This window comes from Melospiza melodia, chromosome 3, assembly GCF_035770615.1.
Source record: "Melospiza melodia melodia isolate bMelMel2 chromosome 3, bMelMel2.pri, whole genome shotgun sequence".
NCBI lineage: Eukaryota > Metazoa > Chordata > Aves > Passeriformes > Passerellidae > Melospiza > Melospiza melodia.
In genome coordinates, this window is record NC_086196.1 from 72,316,737 (window position 1) to 72,330,518 (window position 13,782).

Genomic DNA, 13,782 nt, shown 5'->3' on the forward strand with positions numbered 1-13,782 from the left:
CAGGAGTGAGAATCACAATATACACATTCAACTTCCTCCATGTGGCAAAATGCAAGGCTGCTTACAGAAGAAAAACTTTTGGGTGTCGATTCCCTTTTCTTCTAAATACATACAAAATTTGCAACATTAACTGCCTCACAGGATAAGAACAAATTTCACTCATACAAATATCTTAAAATTATCAAGAGACACAAGCTCACAACAAAGTTTTATTCAAAAATACACTTTATTTACAAGACATTCAATCTTCATTTTGATAAAAATATAGTTGTACATAAAAACTTAGGTCATTTCTCACTAATAGTTAATAAAACCACAGCGAGATTCAGCAATCATGGAAATTACATTTTGGCACATTAAATTACTTAAGGAACAGAAAAACTGGAAGAAACTTTTAAGCAACACAGCTCCATAAATGTAACAATCCTATACAGTGACATCCTCACATCAAGGTATCACTGGTCAAATAAAGTATTTAATATAGAAAGTGCTTCCACTGTACAGCAAAGCAGTAGAACTTAGGAATGTTCATGGCTTACGAATTATCTTTTACCAAACTTTCCCTCACGATTTTAACAAATGACCAATGAACCCTCCTGATTTCATTACATCTTCCCAGGTTTAGAATTCCACCTTTCTTAAGAAGTTGATTCAGGTAGAGTGTTTATAAAGAGTTTAATTATACATAAACACATGTGTTCATATCTCAGGATGACTACTCAGATAACACTTCTACACAGACCACAGAACACAAAGTAGTCCTCAGAGTAGCTCACATCAAGCCATCTATAGAACTTGGGTAGTGAACTTCTCTTCGGGAAAAATTCAAGTGGCATGTTCCCTTCAAAGTTCAGAATAAAAGGGAGTATTCAAGACAGCAAGCATTATAATCAGGAATGGGAAAGGGAAAGAATAGGAAAAAAATAAAGGTCAAAAACTGGTTTGCAATGGTAGGGTGTGTCACATAGCAAAACCAGAAAGTGGGTGTATTTTAATAGAATGGAGTACAAAAATTAAACCAGTGCATAAAAAGGAATTTCTAAACTGTATTGTTGGTAGATCACCATGACCAGGCTAACAAAACCATCCTGCTTTTATGGAAGAGAAAATGAGAAAAAACATTAAGAGGGAAAAAACACACTTGCACTATGAGTCAAGGTAAGTACTATAAAGAAGACAAGGAAAAGGAAGTCAACTGAAAACTGGCAAAACAAAGGCAATACTCCTGAAAATAGTTGCAGTTTTCTTTATAATGAAGAATAAATGCCTGCATTTAGAGGGTTTCAGAAGAAGAAAAAAATTAAAAATCAAATCAGCACTTTTGGCACATATGAAAAGGTGACAAAGAATTTATTCCCTTTAAGAAAAGGTACACAACTGATGAAGGCCAGTAAATTGCTTTTGCTTTCAATGTCATGTTAACTTATTCCAGGTTACACTTTTACTGCAGAATTATCTGGCAAGCCTAGCAAAGGTTTTATCATCATTCTACTAGGTCACATGCATGACTGGCTACAAATCACATCCACAGGAGGTGGACAACCAGCTGAAAGTCACAAATAATTTAAGCAGATTTCCTTTGCTACCAGTAGCAATGGACAGAAGGGACAATCATTGCAAGAGAACCTAAAAACCAGGAAAGACAATCACAAGGCAGTGTTTGAAGCGGACAGAGCAGCACAATCTACCTGCATTTGTCATGGAGGGAAATAAAGTGATTCAGCTAGAGAGGCCAGAACAGAGCTTTTATGACAGTGCAATAGACTACAAAACTGAATTTAGAACAAGTGCTCATAGATAAGGGCTAACATGGAAATATACTGTGTCTCAAACTGAGGGAAGCCTGCTTCAACAGAATTAGAAGAGATATGCCAAGAACCGAAGGGAAATAGGCCAATACAAAATACACACGGATTGGAATGAAGTCTCCCACAGAAGTGGAGCGGGGACACACAGTACAGGAGAAAAATATTTTGTTACTCAATGGAAGGCAAAGATGCTGGTCAGAAACCTTAGCTGAGTATCCTGAAAGTCCCAACACAAAAAAAAAGCAAGATTTTTCTCAGAGATAACATAGCACTGTTGGTTTTGCTTGCTTAAGTAATGAAGCAAATTTAACATATTTTTGTTTTCTAGATATTAAGATTTCTATAATCCCTGATTTTTTTCCATTTATTCACAGGCAACAGTTGCAGTACATTCAACCAGACAAGAGAAAATAAAGTTTAAGAATGTGATTTCATTGTATTTTTAGATTACAACACTTTTCAAAGTTTTAAAAAATACATAGCCACAGTTTTAACACTGGAAGAATAAAAACTGTCCATTTTGACAAATGCCCCAACATCACACATACTAGTTTTCTTTAATCCCAGAGTAAATACTGCCATTCCAGCTTTCAACCATTTAATAAAATATGTGTGTATATATATATATATTGATTTAAGATACAAGTAATTATGAAAGGGTGCTTGTTTTAGAAGCTATCTGGGAAGAAAGTTCTCTGTTTTTATTCTGGGAGATTTCTATTCCAGTTCTCAAACCACGATAAATACATTTGTTATTTACATTTAAGCATCATCATAGGTGAAAATAAAGAGGGGGAAAAAAAAGAACAGAAGAAAGGGCTGTCTTACATCATGGCACATGCTTTTAAAAAACAGACGAATTCTTACAATGTTTCCTGATTTACATTAACTCATGCAATAACTGCCAAGCAGAATCCTGCTGCTGCCAATGGAATCAAGGAGGCTGGAGAATCAAGCTCTTAATTATATTAACAAATCGGTTGTTAATTTATATGATACAAACTTACAATGAAATGGTATAAAATATCTTAATTCATCCAAAAATCCGTTTCAAAGGGGTGATTACAATTCTAGAAATGTTCTATTCAGACTGAAATCACTGCTTCAGTAAAAACTACATTCCAAGCAATAAAATATCCTGCTGTGTGTTTCAATATTCATTGAATTATTGCAATCATCTTTATTAATAAGGAGTTGGCTGCTTTTAAGCCATCCCTACAAGGAGGTCCTGGTATTTTCCCAGTCCAGGCTGGAAATCAATTTGCCCTTTCTGTTAAGATGCCACTGAGGCAAAGACACAACTATTTTTCAAAGGTGTCCCTGTGAATGAATTGATAAAATAGCCTGTCCAGGCCACACAGACCATTAAAAGGCTCTTTTGTCAATAAATTCTATTTGGAATCTTCTGGATCTGATCTGCATAGCCAGGGAGATCAAGCCCTAGACACAGTGTGGATTGAGTAGTGGATTTCCCGTCCCAGAAACCTGTGGAGCCCACTGGACTGAAATCCAGCACTGGAGACAGGGCTCATCACCTTGTTTTCCTTAGAGCACCCTTGCATACCTTCAGAAAGCAGCAAAAAGGGAGTAAACTGCTTCACTAAATACATTTTGAGATACATGTTTGGGCAGGGGGAGGAGGACCAGGGCAGAGGGTAGAGTTCAAGGCATCAAGACCTTTAAAACCAGCCAAAAAAAAATGATTGAGACTAAACCAGGAAAAATTTCCAGGTTTAAATTTCTTAAAGCTCCCTCTAAGTGATAATACTGCATAAAAGACTTTAAAGGTGCTTCCTTAATACAATATTAAATTATGCCTTAATAATAGAATTGCAGAATTTCAACTGTTCATAATAAACACATTAGCTTATTTATTCAGCATGAATAATGACAGACTCAGTGTTAAAGATAAGGCAATTATCCTACACAATGATGAAATAAGACCATGGCTCTTGGAACCTGTGTTGTCAGGAGAAGGCTAACAAGAACTTTAAAAGACTGAGTTGTACAATCACAACAGTGAAAAGATAAAAGTTAATTGGATGACTACCTGCATTTCCATTTGCTAGAATCAATACAGACAACGTTGGTAGGTACTTATTTGCTTTCATGACAAGCAGTCTGTTCCTTAGCACGCTCATCTGTGATTAGGCTGGGACTCCAGTATTACTTGTAGAGAAGCAAGACCAGCTTCTGCTCTGTCCCAAAATACAGGAGTCAATCAAGAAAATAACACAAGTCATAATTCCTGAGTGCTTCCCCTTAGACACTCTTAATTTCATTCACAAACTCCACTGGCCAGAATTGTTATTGTTAAAAATGAACTGTCCATGCAAAAATGGGGTTTAAGGATCAGCAAAGCATCTCTCTACTGAAGTCCTTTATAAATATACAGTACTTCAGCCCAGTACAATCATTAACTGGCCACAGGGCTTTCAAGAAACAGCTCGCTCCAGCAGGAAAGGCCAGAGGTTCTTTCCCAGTGCTACTGGCCACGAACTGCAAACATCAGTGCAGATAGAGAGCAACATACCCCATCCACTCTAACAGCAGGAATTCAGCCTTAGTTTGGTAAGGAACTGAGTAAGGCTGCATCACAAAAATCACGTGAATGCAACAGCCTTGGTGGAAATCTTAATCCTTATTTCAGGTACAAGGGGGTTTTAGGTGTGTTTTGGTTTACAGCTAAAGCACACAAATCTTTTTGCCACACCAACTTCAGCTACAACCACCGATGCCCCCCTTCCCAGGCAAGATACGTTTGCTCCATGAGAGCACAGCACAGAGCAGAGCGAACTGCCTAAAATCGTGTACTACCCGACTGTGATTTGTCACCAGACACGTCACAATTTTTCACATTCTCCTCTGCCACTGGGTCCTCCATAGGGATTTCAACGTCACTTTTCCTTGAACCATTGTCTTTGTGCTGTGCAGAAACGGAGCTTTCGCTTTTCTCCACGTAGCCATTCGTTTCAGCCCGGGGGGGCTGCCTCTGGCTGCAGCACAGATGCGAGTCGCAGGCTTTTGAGATGCAGGGTGAGCTGCACAGTAGATGTGAGGTCATGTGGTCAGTGTACTCGGGCTGGATGGTCACAGAATGGACTCCTGCCTTGTGGAAAATCTTCCGTATTTGGTAAGCAGCACCTTGGTAATCAGAAGGGCTCTGGCACTTGACGTGAAGAGTGGCGATGTTCCTCCCACTTGCCAGCTCCCAGACGTGCACCTCATGGAGGCTGCTCACCCCTGGTACACGAGCTAGTCTGTCAGCTGGAAAGCATAAGGGAAAGCTATTAGGGGCTTTGATGCACTGGCTAATTATCAGCTGCCTCACTAGGCATCCTATCCAAAAGCAGCAGTGTCAAAACCATCATTTTAGAGGAGATACACTTGGTACAATGCATCTACTCCCAGCTGCCTTCAGTTCGGCCTCCCGGTGACGAACATGGCACCTTTCCTTCTGGATTCACCCATCCCTCAGGCTCCCAAATGGCAATTTACCAGCTATTCACACAGGAAATACTACATCACTTCCTCTATCAAGACCCCACATTTTCTGGTTTCTTTAAGCCCTGAGCATGGGGGAATTCCAGAATTACCCACAATTAACCAGTATGAACAGCACCTAAGAACTACAAAGTTAACTAACCTTAATGGAAATTTCTAATAAGTTTTGGAAGCTTTTTGGAAGCAGCCACTGCAGGATTGGAAAAGACTGTAACTCAAAGTTGTTTCTTTCACAAACAACTCACACAAAGCATTAACAGCTCAAGACCTGGTATGTTTGATGTATTGTTGGAGTACCACATTCTCAAAATGCATGCCTTAACTAATCCAGAGAGATTTGAATCACGTTGCTAGGACACAGGCATGTGACTATTTCTCACAGTTCTTGAGAATTTAGAGCTATTATGAATAAATAATCCAAACATGTCATTCCACCAATACCATATGCATTGAAATCCACCATTAAAATTAACAGCATTTCAGCAACAAATTCGACTTACTCAGTAGTTGCATATCAACACCTTTGGGGACCATCTGCAACAAAATAGTTGAGGTCTCCTTTATAAGTGGGAATGCAGAAGACAAGATGATGAGCACCATAACTATTGTCAGGCTTGGATCAATGTAGCACTGCCAATTGCACGGAGCATCCCCCAGAGGCCGTACATAGAAGATAGTAGCAGTAACTACCACGACCACAGATCCAAGTGCATCTCCCATAACATGCAAAAGAACACCTGAAACAAAAGGCATAATTTTCATTAGTGGGGAGGGTTTGGGGTTTTTTGCTTTGTTTTTGTGGGTTTTTTCCTGGGGTAGGTGTAATGCTGCATTTTTCAAGTATGTTTCACTTGACATGAAGAATGCAATATTCCAGCCATTAATATCATAACCAAAGTTTTCAGTAACAGCTTTTGGAAAAAATAGCAAGAAAATACTGACTCTGAAGCACTGCTGTTGGAGTGGGATGCATTATTAAGCATGTAGGATATGCTAGCGACTGCTGTCCAGCTGGAATGCCATGGTAACACAAAATGTGCCGGCTTAAAATGCATGAAGATTATTAACAGATCCTGGCATGTTAAATCTAAATTAAAAATTCATGACTAAAGCTATCCATTCTCTCCAGGGAGTGGAGAGCGGCAGACCACCCCCAGTAACAGTTACCTTCCCCCACCAGTTTCTGCGACACTGCTGAAATCTGAAAAATTGCCTAAGTGAAATCTAAGCTGGTCCAAATACCCTCAGACTCCAATTTTTAGATCAAACTAGATTACCAGTCATATTAAACCTTCTTCCATCAATACTACTAGCCTTCAGACCTGTCAAAATCAGAATCTGGTTCTACAGTCAGTCACATTGTTAAGTGCCTGGACTACTCTGAGAGGAATGCTGGGCACTTCTTTTTACATCTTATAAAGATGGTTTTGTACACAAGTTAAAGATACAAAACAGGCTCTTACAGTAAAATATTTAGCTGCTCTTTAAACTACAATGACCAAAGCAGTGTTTCTGCTACAGAGTTACAAAAATCCAATAATCTATTTCTTCTTACTACTCTACATAAACTTCCCTCTTCCCATCAGTGCTCAAACATACTCCAGTTTTGTTAGATTTTACTGTTCAGACTCAGATTTTATTCCAACCCACACCTGAATTCAGAACATCTCTCTCTGTATGAAGTGAATTTCTTCATCAATATTTTTGTTTAGGGCCTGTGAGAGAAGAAAATGAACCATCTATTTTTAACAACCCTATCACATAGACTTTCAAGTGAGAAACTGTAAAAGGCTCCCCCAAAACTCACTAACAACACAGCAAAGAGTTTTGATGGTGCTGGATACTGGATTAGCCTTAGAACTCTGCCCATGCTGGTGTTTCTTACCAGCCCTGTACACGCACCTTGATCTGTGCAAGAAATGAAGGCCACAGCCTCTGGAGTTTCTCCAAATCACTTGGGTCAGATAAGAAAGTACAAGCTCCTGGTGAGTCCAGCTCTTTCTGCTGGAGTCAGGCATGTTCTGCCCCATTTGGCAGACTACCAGGGGGTTTTACTCCTCCTAACAGTGTCTCAGTGTTTCCTTTTCATTTACAAATAGTCCTGATTCAGCATGGGCTATCAGCTGTTGCACTAACAAGAGGAACGGGCAGGATGCAGTTGCATTGCCCAGGCAACAAACAAGAGAGCACAGCCTATAAAGAAGAGGGAAATGTTTCAGAAATCCTTCTTTAGAGTTAAGGAAAAAAATGAATTAAAAAAAATGAATTTTTTAAAGAAAAAAAAAATTAAAAAAATATGTCAGAATTTTGATGAATTAGCAATTGAGAATACAGAATTTGGAAAAATGTTCTACATTCTTAATGTCATTAACACAGATACCCTGGTAATGCATCACAGAATTAGGGCTCAGACCAAAATTTGTCCATTTCCCTATCAAACCCCAAAAGCTATGATTATAAGCCGGAATAAAGAATTAATTTTTACTAAATGAAGTCTTTATGGTAAGACCATAGGCAGCAGTTTCCAACAGCTTGCATTCCAAAGTCTAACTGAAATACTTTGTGTATGCTCAAGCAGCAAAAGGAATAATTTCACACTGCAATAATTAATCCTGCCAGGCAGAATCTAGGGATTCCTGTTCCTACAAGTTATAAAATCAAGGAAACCATTCCTCTGCCAATCCACTTCGTTCAACCGTGTTTTTCAGGGAGGCTCCCATTCCACAATAAAATTTTTTGCCAAGTGACTATAAAGTATACAGCTTGTAACTTAAAAGGAAAAGTATGGAGTGAAACAGAATTTCAAATACACATATCAATATTCCTTACCTCTGTAATCATAAAGACAATGAAAATAGATTTTGCAAAGGTGACATACTAAAGTAACACCTAAAAATTTCTTTTAAAAATCAAAGACAATCCATATCTTAAAATAACTGTCACAAAATTCTTTATCCTTCAGCCATTTTTTGAAAGCTTCATTATATCTAAGCATTGTGGTTCAGGCAAGCAAGGTCTTCTCTAAAGCAATTGGTTCCTTACTCTCCTCCATCCCTGAGTGTGACAGTTTGCTCATCCTTCTCCAAAAGTCTTATCACTATAATGCCAATACCCAGTGACACCAACTTAAAGGCATTCAAGCAAGTGTTGTGTCCTTAGCACATGCTTTGATTTTCAAAGCATCTTCCCTTACAGGTCTGTTTGTGTAGTTCTGTAAACACTTTTGAAAGACACACACACAAATACAAAAACCAGCAAACCCACGTGCCTGACTGCCACATTGACCTCTCAAGCTGAATTCATGCAATGCAAACTCACACAACCTTGGGGGAATATCAGCTGCTGATCAGTGACCATAAGAAACCCAAAACTTCTGTTCTAACTGAAGTTTCTGACAGTCCTTTCCTTGGGACAAACTCAGTATTTCATATCCTTGAAGATATTTGCTTTTGGCTCTGCTCAGAGTAGGCACATAAACGTGTATGCAGAGAAACACCTACACAGAGAGGGAGAGACATGTGGGTAATTTATTCCTAGGAGTAGCTTTATGCTTCACTCCATGAAAATCCACACATTCCCAAAGACCTGCCAAATTACAGTGAGGGAAGGGCTGATCCTGTCACACACTCTCACAAGAACAGGTTCACACCTGTAAAAACACCATGCTGAAGCACCAGTTTCAGAACCCTTTTCCTTATGCTGACAACAAAACATTATCAACCCTGGGATTTAGAAGTATTTAAGTTTTCTGCCCAAAAGCATTTTAAGGTTGAAAACTGCTCAACTACTACTACATCAGTGACACAAAGATTCACCTCATAGCTCTCTGTGTAACCTTCCTGTAAATACTCTAGTGACTTCAGCTTAGTGCAGCAGGGTTTGTGTCCTTTCCAAATGTCCAGCTGCACTCTTCTAAGAATAAAAATCAAAATGTCAGTATGCTCAAAGCCAGATCAGCATGACACTATTTTGCTACTACTCATGCTATTCCATATAATCAAAATCTTTCTGCTAGAGAATAACTGGATCCAATTACATACATGAGTCCTGGAATTCTCTCTTTCTTAGTGATATTTGTGGGTGCATATATAAACCTGAGATGGAAACCATAAAGTCTTTCAAGTTAATTTAACATGAGCAGCATAGTCCTATGCCATACCTCTGATGTTCAAGGCTTCAGATTTTTTCTCTTTTTTCTCCTCAAACCCCTCTTCAGGGCTCTTTTGGTCATTTGGTGAATCACCTGCATTCAAAGAAGAAACGCTGTGTTGTGTATAAGTTCTACAAACAGAAAAAAACATCAACCTTCTCAAAACCAATTGCTTTAAAGATGACAAGAAGAAAACCAAAAACACTCCAAAACCTTTCCCACGCAGCTCCCTGGGCAACACCTCCTTCGACCACCCCGGGGGCACGCCCAGAAGCCCAGGGTAAAGTACAAGGTGTAAGAGGCCCCGGGAGCCTGAGTGAGCTTAGTGAGACCCGCTGGGGCCCCCGAGTGGCCTTGGGGCTTTGAAAGGGCCCAGAGGATTGGGCCAACAGCCCGGCGGGTCCCGAGGGAAAACGAGACGGGGGGGGGGGAGAGAGGATGGGGAAGGGTGAGGGAGGCTGAGAGGGATGCTGGAGGGAGGGGCGGGCAGAGATGGATGCGGGACACCAGGGGAGGCGAAGCGCAGCCGAAAGGCACCTGCTCCATCCTCCTCGCCGTTCGGGATGCCGCCGGGGGACACGTCCTGCAGCGCGGCCGCCGCGGGCGGAGCGGGGCACGGGCGTCGCCCACGGCAGCAGGCGCCCCAGTCCTGGAAGACGAGGAGCCCCACGACGTTGACGGCGAGGCCAAGGGTGCCGACGATGAGCACCAGCTGGGCATCGTCTATGGGCTCAGGGCGGGCGAGGCGCAGGACGGAGTCCACGAGGATGGTGAAGCAGAGCGCGGTGAGGAACACGGCGTTGCTGAGCGCTCCCACCGCCTCGGCGCGGCTGTAGCCGTAGGTGGCGCGGGGACCGCGGCGGCTGCGGCGGGCGATGCGCCCGGTGGAGAGCCCCACGCAGAGGGAGATGAGGTCCGAGAGCATGTTGAAGGAGTCGGACACCAGCGCGATGGAGTTGCCCAGGTATCCGGACACCAGCTCGGCCACGAAGAAGCCGACGGTGAGCACCAGCATGAAGATGAGGCGGCACGTCTTGCCCGAGTACCGCCCCATGGCGGCGGCGCGGCCCGGCCGGTAACGCTCCACCCCAGCGCCGCCTTAATAAGAGCGGCCGGGCCGGGCCGGGCCGGGCCAGGCCGCACCGCCCGCCCGGGCACCGCCCCGCCCCGCCCCGAGCCGAGCCGAGCAGCGGGCCGCACGAAATCCACCAGAGCTGCCATAAAGGGAAGCTGATGGGCCGCGGGGAGGCGCGGAGCCGGCGGGGCAAGGGCCCTCTCGGCAGGCAGAGCTGCCCAGGGCTGTGCTGCCGGCGCTCCTGCCACGCCGAGACGGTCACGTTCCAGCGAAGGATCCAATAATTACGGACCTTTGGTGGTTTATTGGCGACGAAAGTGCCAAACCAAAGGACAGAGTGCCATCTACTGAGCCAGCTCATTTCCAGCCACCTGTCTTTAAAAAGGTGTAAAAAGCCAAGGGAATCCCGGGCTGTATCCAAAGCAGCGTGGCCAGAAGTTTGAAGGAGATTCTCTCCTACTCTGCTCTGGTGACACTCCACCTGCACTGCTGCATCCAGATTTGGTGGCCCCAACATAGGAAGAACACGGAGCTGTTGGACTGAGTCCAGAGGAGACCACAAATTTGATAAGGACTGGGGCACCTCACCTGCGGAGACAGGCTGAGGGTGTTGGGGCTGTTCATCATGGAGAAGACTGTGGAGAGACTTTGTAGCAACCTTCCAGCATCTGAAGGGGGGCTACAGAGGAGCCAGAGAGGAGCTCTTCATCAGGAATGATGGTTACAGAACAACGAGCAATGGTTACAAACTGAAAGAGGCAAATTTAGGGTGGTATGATACTGGCAGAGGTTGCCCTAGGAGGCTGTGGATGCCCCATCCCTGTCAGTGTTCAAGGCCAGGTTGGATGGAGCTCTGGCCAACCTGGTCTAGTGAGAGGTGTCCCTGCCATGGCAGGGAGTTGGAACTTGATCCTTAAGGTCCTTTCCAACCCTTAAGATTTTATTGTTCTATGAAAATAGTACCTTAGTGTTCACAACTCTATCATTACCCTATAGAAAGGTAATTGCATGCACTTTTTAACCTACAGGATAGTCTACATGAACCATGAAAAGGTAGTAAACCTCTTTCTTATTTGTAGATTTTTGTTGCTGTTGTTTGTAGGACAGTTCTTGCAAAAATGACAGCCCCACTTGCAAATGGAAAAAAGACAGCTGAACCACCAATACATCATTTCAAATCAAGCAGCTGCTGTGAGATCAAGTCATCCTCTGCTATGGGGTTCTCAGTATCAGAACAGGGCCCAAAAATAATAAATAAAATATGTAAGACCTAGAGAAAATTAGGCTCTTAAAACATTATCCTGTGACAGTTGGGAGCATTTCAGATATGCCAGAGGCAAACCAGTGCTGAGGTACCACTTCAGCAGCTACAATTCACACCGAAGTGCCACATCACACAATTCACCACACTTGACAAGGCACCCATTGCTGTTAGATTTTAAGTCAGCCAGGCCAGGGAACACTATCTTGTCCCACCTACCTAAGGCAGTGTTCTCTACAACCAGAAATTCCTTAAGGACCTCGGGAATTCCCTCTTTGTTCTAACTCTGAAGCAGTTGCATTGTTACTGCTGTTGACTGAGTTGATCCCTTGCCTGAATACATCTTTTACATGAGGCCGCTCCATTTCTCCTAATTCTGTGCACAGAACCCAAGATGTGTATTAACCTCTGGAGTGGACTTGAGCAGCCTTTCAGGGGGTGGTTTCACCTGCAAAGAATTACCACACAACTCCCAGTGAAGCAGAGATTCACACACTTGATATCCTGCAATATGCAAATTAACAAATGCATGAAAATAAATGTATTGAAATGAACCTTACCATAAAAGTAAACAGAGTTGTCAGAGAGGATAGAATACTTTACATCAACACACATTTCAGCTCTAGAACTGCAACTACTAACATAGGATAAGAAATGCTTAATGGGTCAAATCAAAAGCAAATAGGTAGAACAATAAGAAGAAAAATAGGAGTTATAGGAAGTTAAATACTCAGATATAAATTTTAAAATGAAAGACTTTATCTTCTTTACTATAATTAATGATAGCAAACTCTGGCACTTGACTTACAATCAAAAAAAAAAAAAAAAAAAAGACAGCTCTCTGAAGCCCAGCTAATTGCACCTTCATAGAACTGAAAGGAATTCCTAGTGACTTTTATTTTAGGAAGACATAATACAATAGCTGAAACATCATTAATCCTCCTGTGAAAAATATATATCAATCCTCTTTGGAAAGAAAAAAAGGAAGTTTCATAGCCCTGAACTCACTTCAAAACATAAAAATATCACAGTTATTTTGAAGACATAGTGTTAAAAATATTGTTTTCAGCAAATAAGGCTGTGACTAAGTCCTCTGGCATGGAGCACAATTACAGCTGACTTGCTGAAGGTGTCAGAAACTGTATGTTTTCAGAGCCTCAGCTCTGACACTGGATCTGCTGATCCACTTATTATTCCTTCTGTCAAGCTCACACATCTCCATCTGCTTGTCACAAAACAGCCACACACCGACACAGGAACAGAGCAGTGTCTGCTGGGTCAGACCACAGATCTGTGTCTGGACTGTTTCCAGTTCCCATCTACAGCTTTGGGAAATGAGGGAACCAAACCTGCACAGTCTTCAAAACACCGGGCAGATACAGAGAAACAGGAGATACACTGATAGAGAGGAACAGCAAAAGTCCTGACTGTCTCTTTTGCTCCTTTCCCTGTATGGTCTCACATTTGATTCACTTTTCTGTTCTGAACATTTAGCACACATTTTTATGGAACTGATTTGTTCCATCTATGGAATTACTCTGTTTCTCATCTTCAATCACAGTTTAAGCCCAGCTGGCAACTCAGTATCACACAGCAACTCACTCACTCTCCCCCACCCAAGGTGGGATGGGAAGGAGAATCAGAAAAACAAGGTAAAGAAACCTTGTGGGTTGAAATAAGAGCAGTTTAATAATCGAAGCAAAGTAAAAACAAACAAACAAACCCACAGAAACAAAACAAAAATAAATCAAGGACACGAATGATGCACTAACAGTTGCTCACCACCTTCTGATCGATGTCCAGCTCATCCCCCAGCAGCAATCAGTGACTCCTGGCCACCTCCTCTCATCTTATGTTCTGAAAATTACACTGTGGTATGGAATACCCCTTTGGTCAGTCCAAGTCCTGCCTATCCTGACTGTGCTCCTTCTCAGATTCTTGTGCAGCTCCTCACTTGCAGAGCATGGAAAACCAAAAACTCTTT

The 13,782-nt window shown here is 42.3% G+C and overlaps 1 protein-coding gene across 1 annotated transcript; it reads right to left on the reverse strand.

Annotated features, from left to right (window-relative positions):
- Window positions 1-229: 229 nt before the first annotated feature.
- Window positions 230-10,543, reverse strand: SLC30A10 (solute carrier family 30 member 10). Its single transcript, XM_063152224.1, has 4 exons — window positions 10,000-10,543; window positions 9,472-9,555; window positions 5,813-6,049; window positions 230-5,075 (listed from the first exon to the last, which is right to left on the reverse strand). Exons 1-4 carry the CDS (start codon window positions 10,514-10,516, stop codon window positions 4,609-4,611), a joined length of 1,305 nt encoding a protein of 434 aa, XP_063008294.1. The 5' UTR covers window positions 10,517-10,543; the 3' UTR covers window positions 230-4,608.
- Between the last annotated feature and the right edge of the window lie 3,239 nt (window positions 10,544-13,782).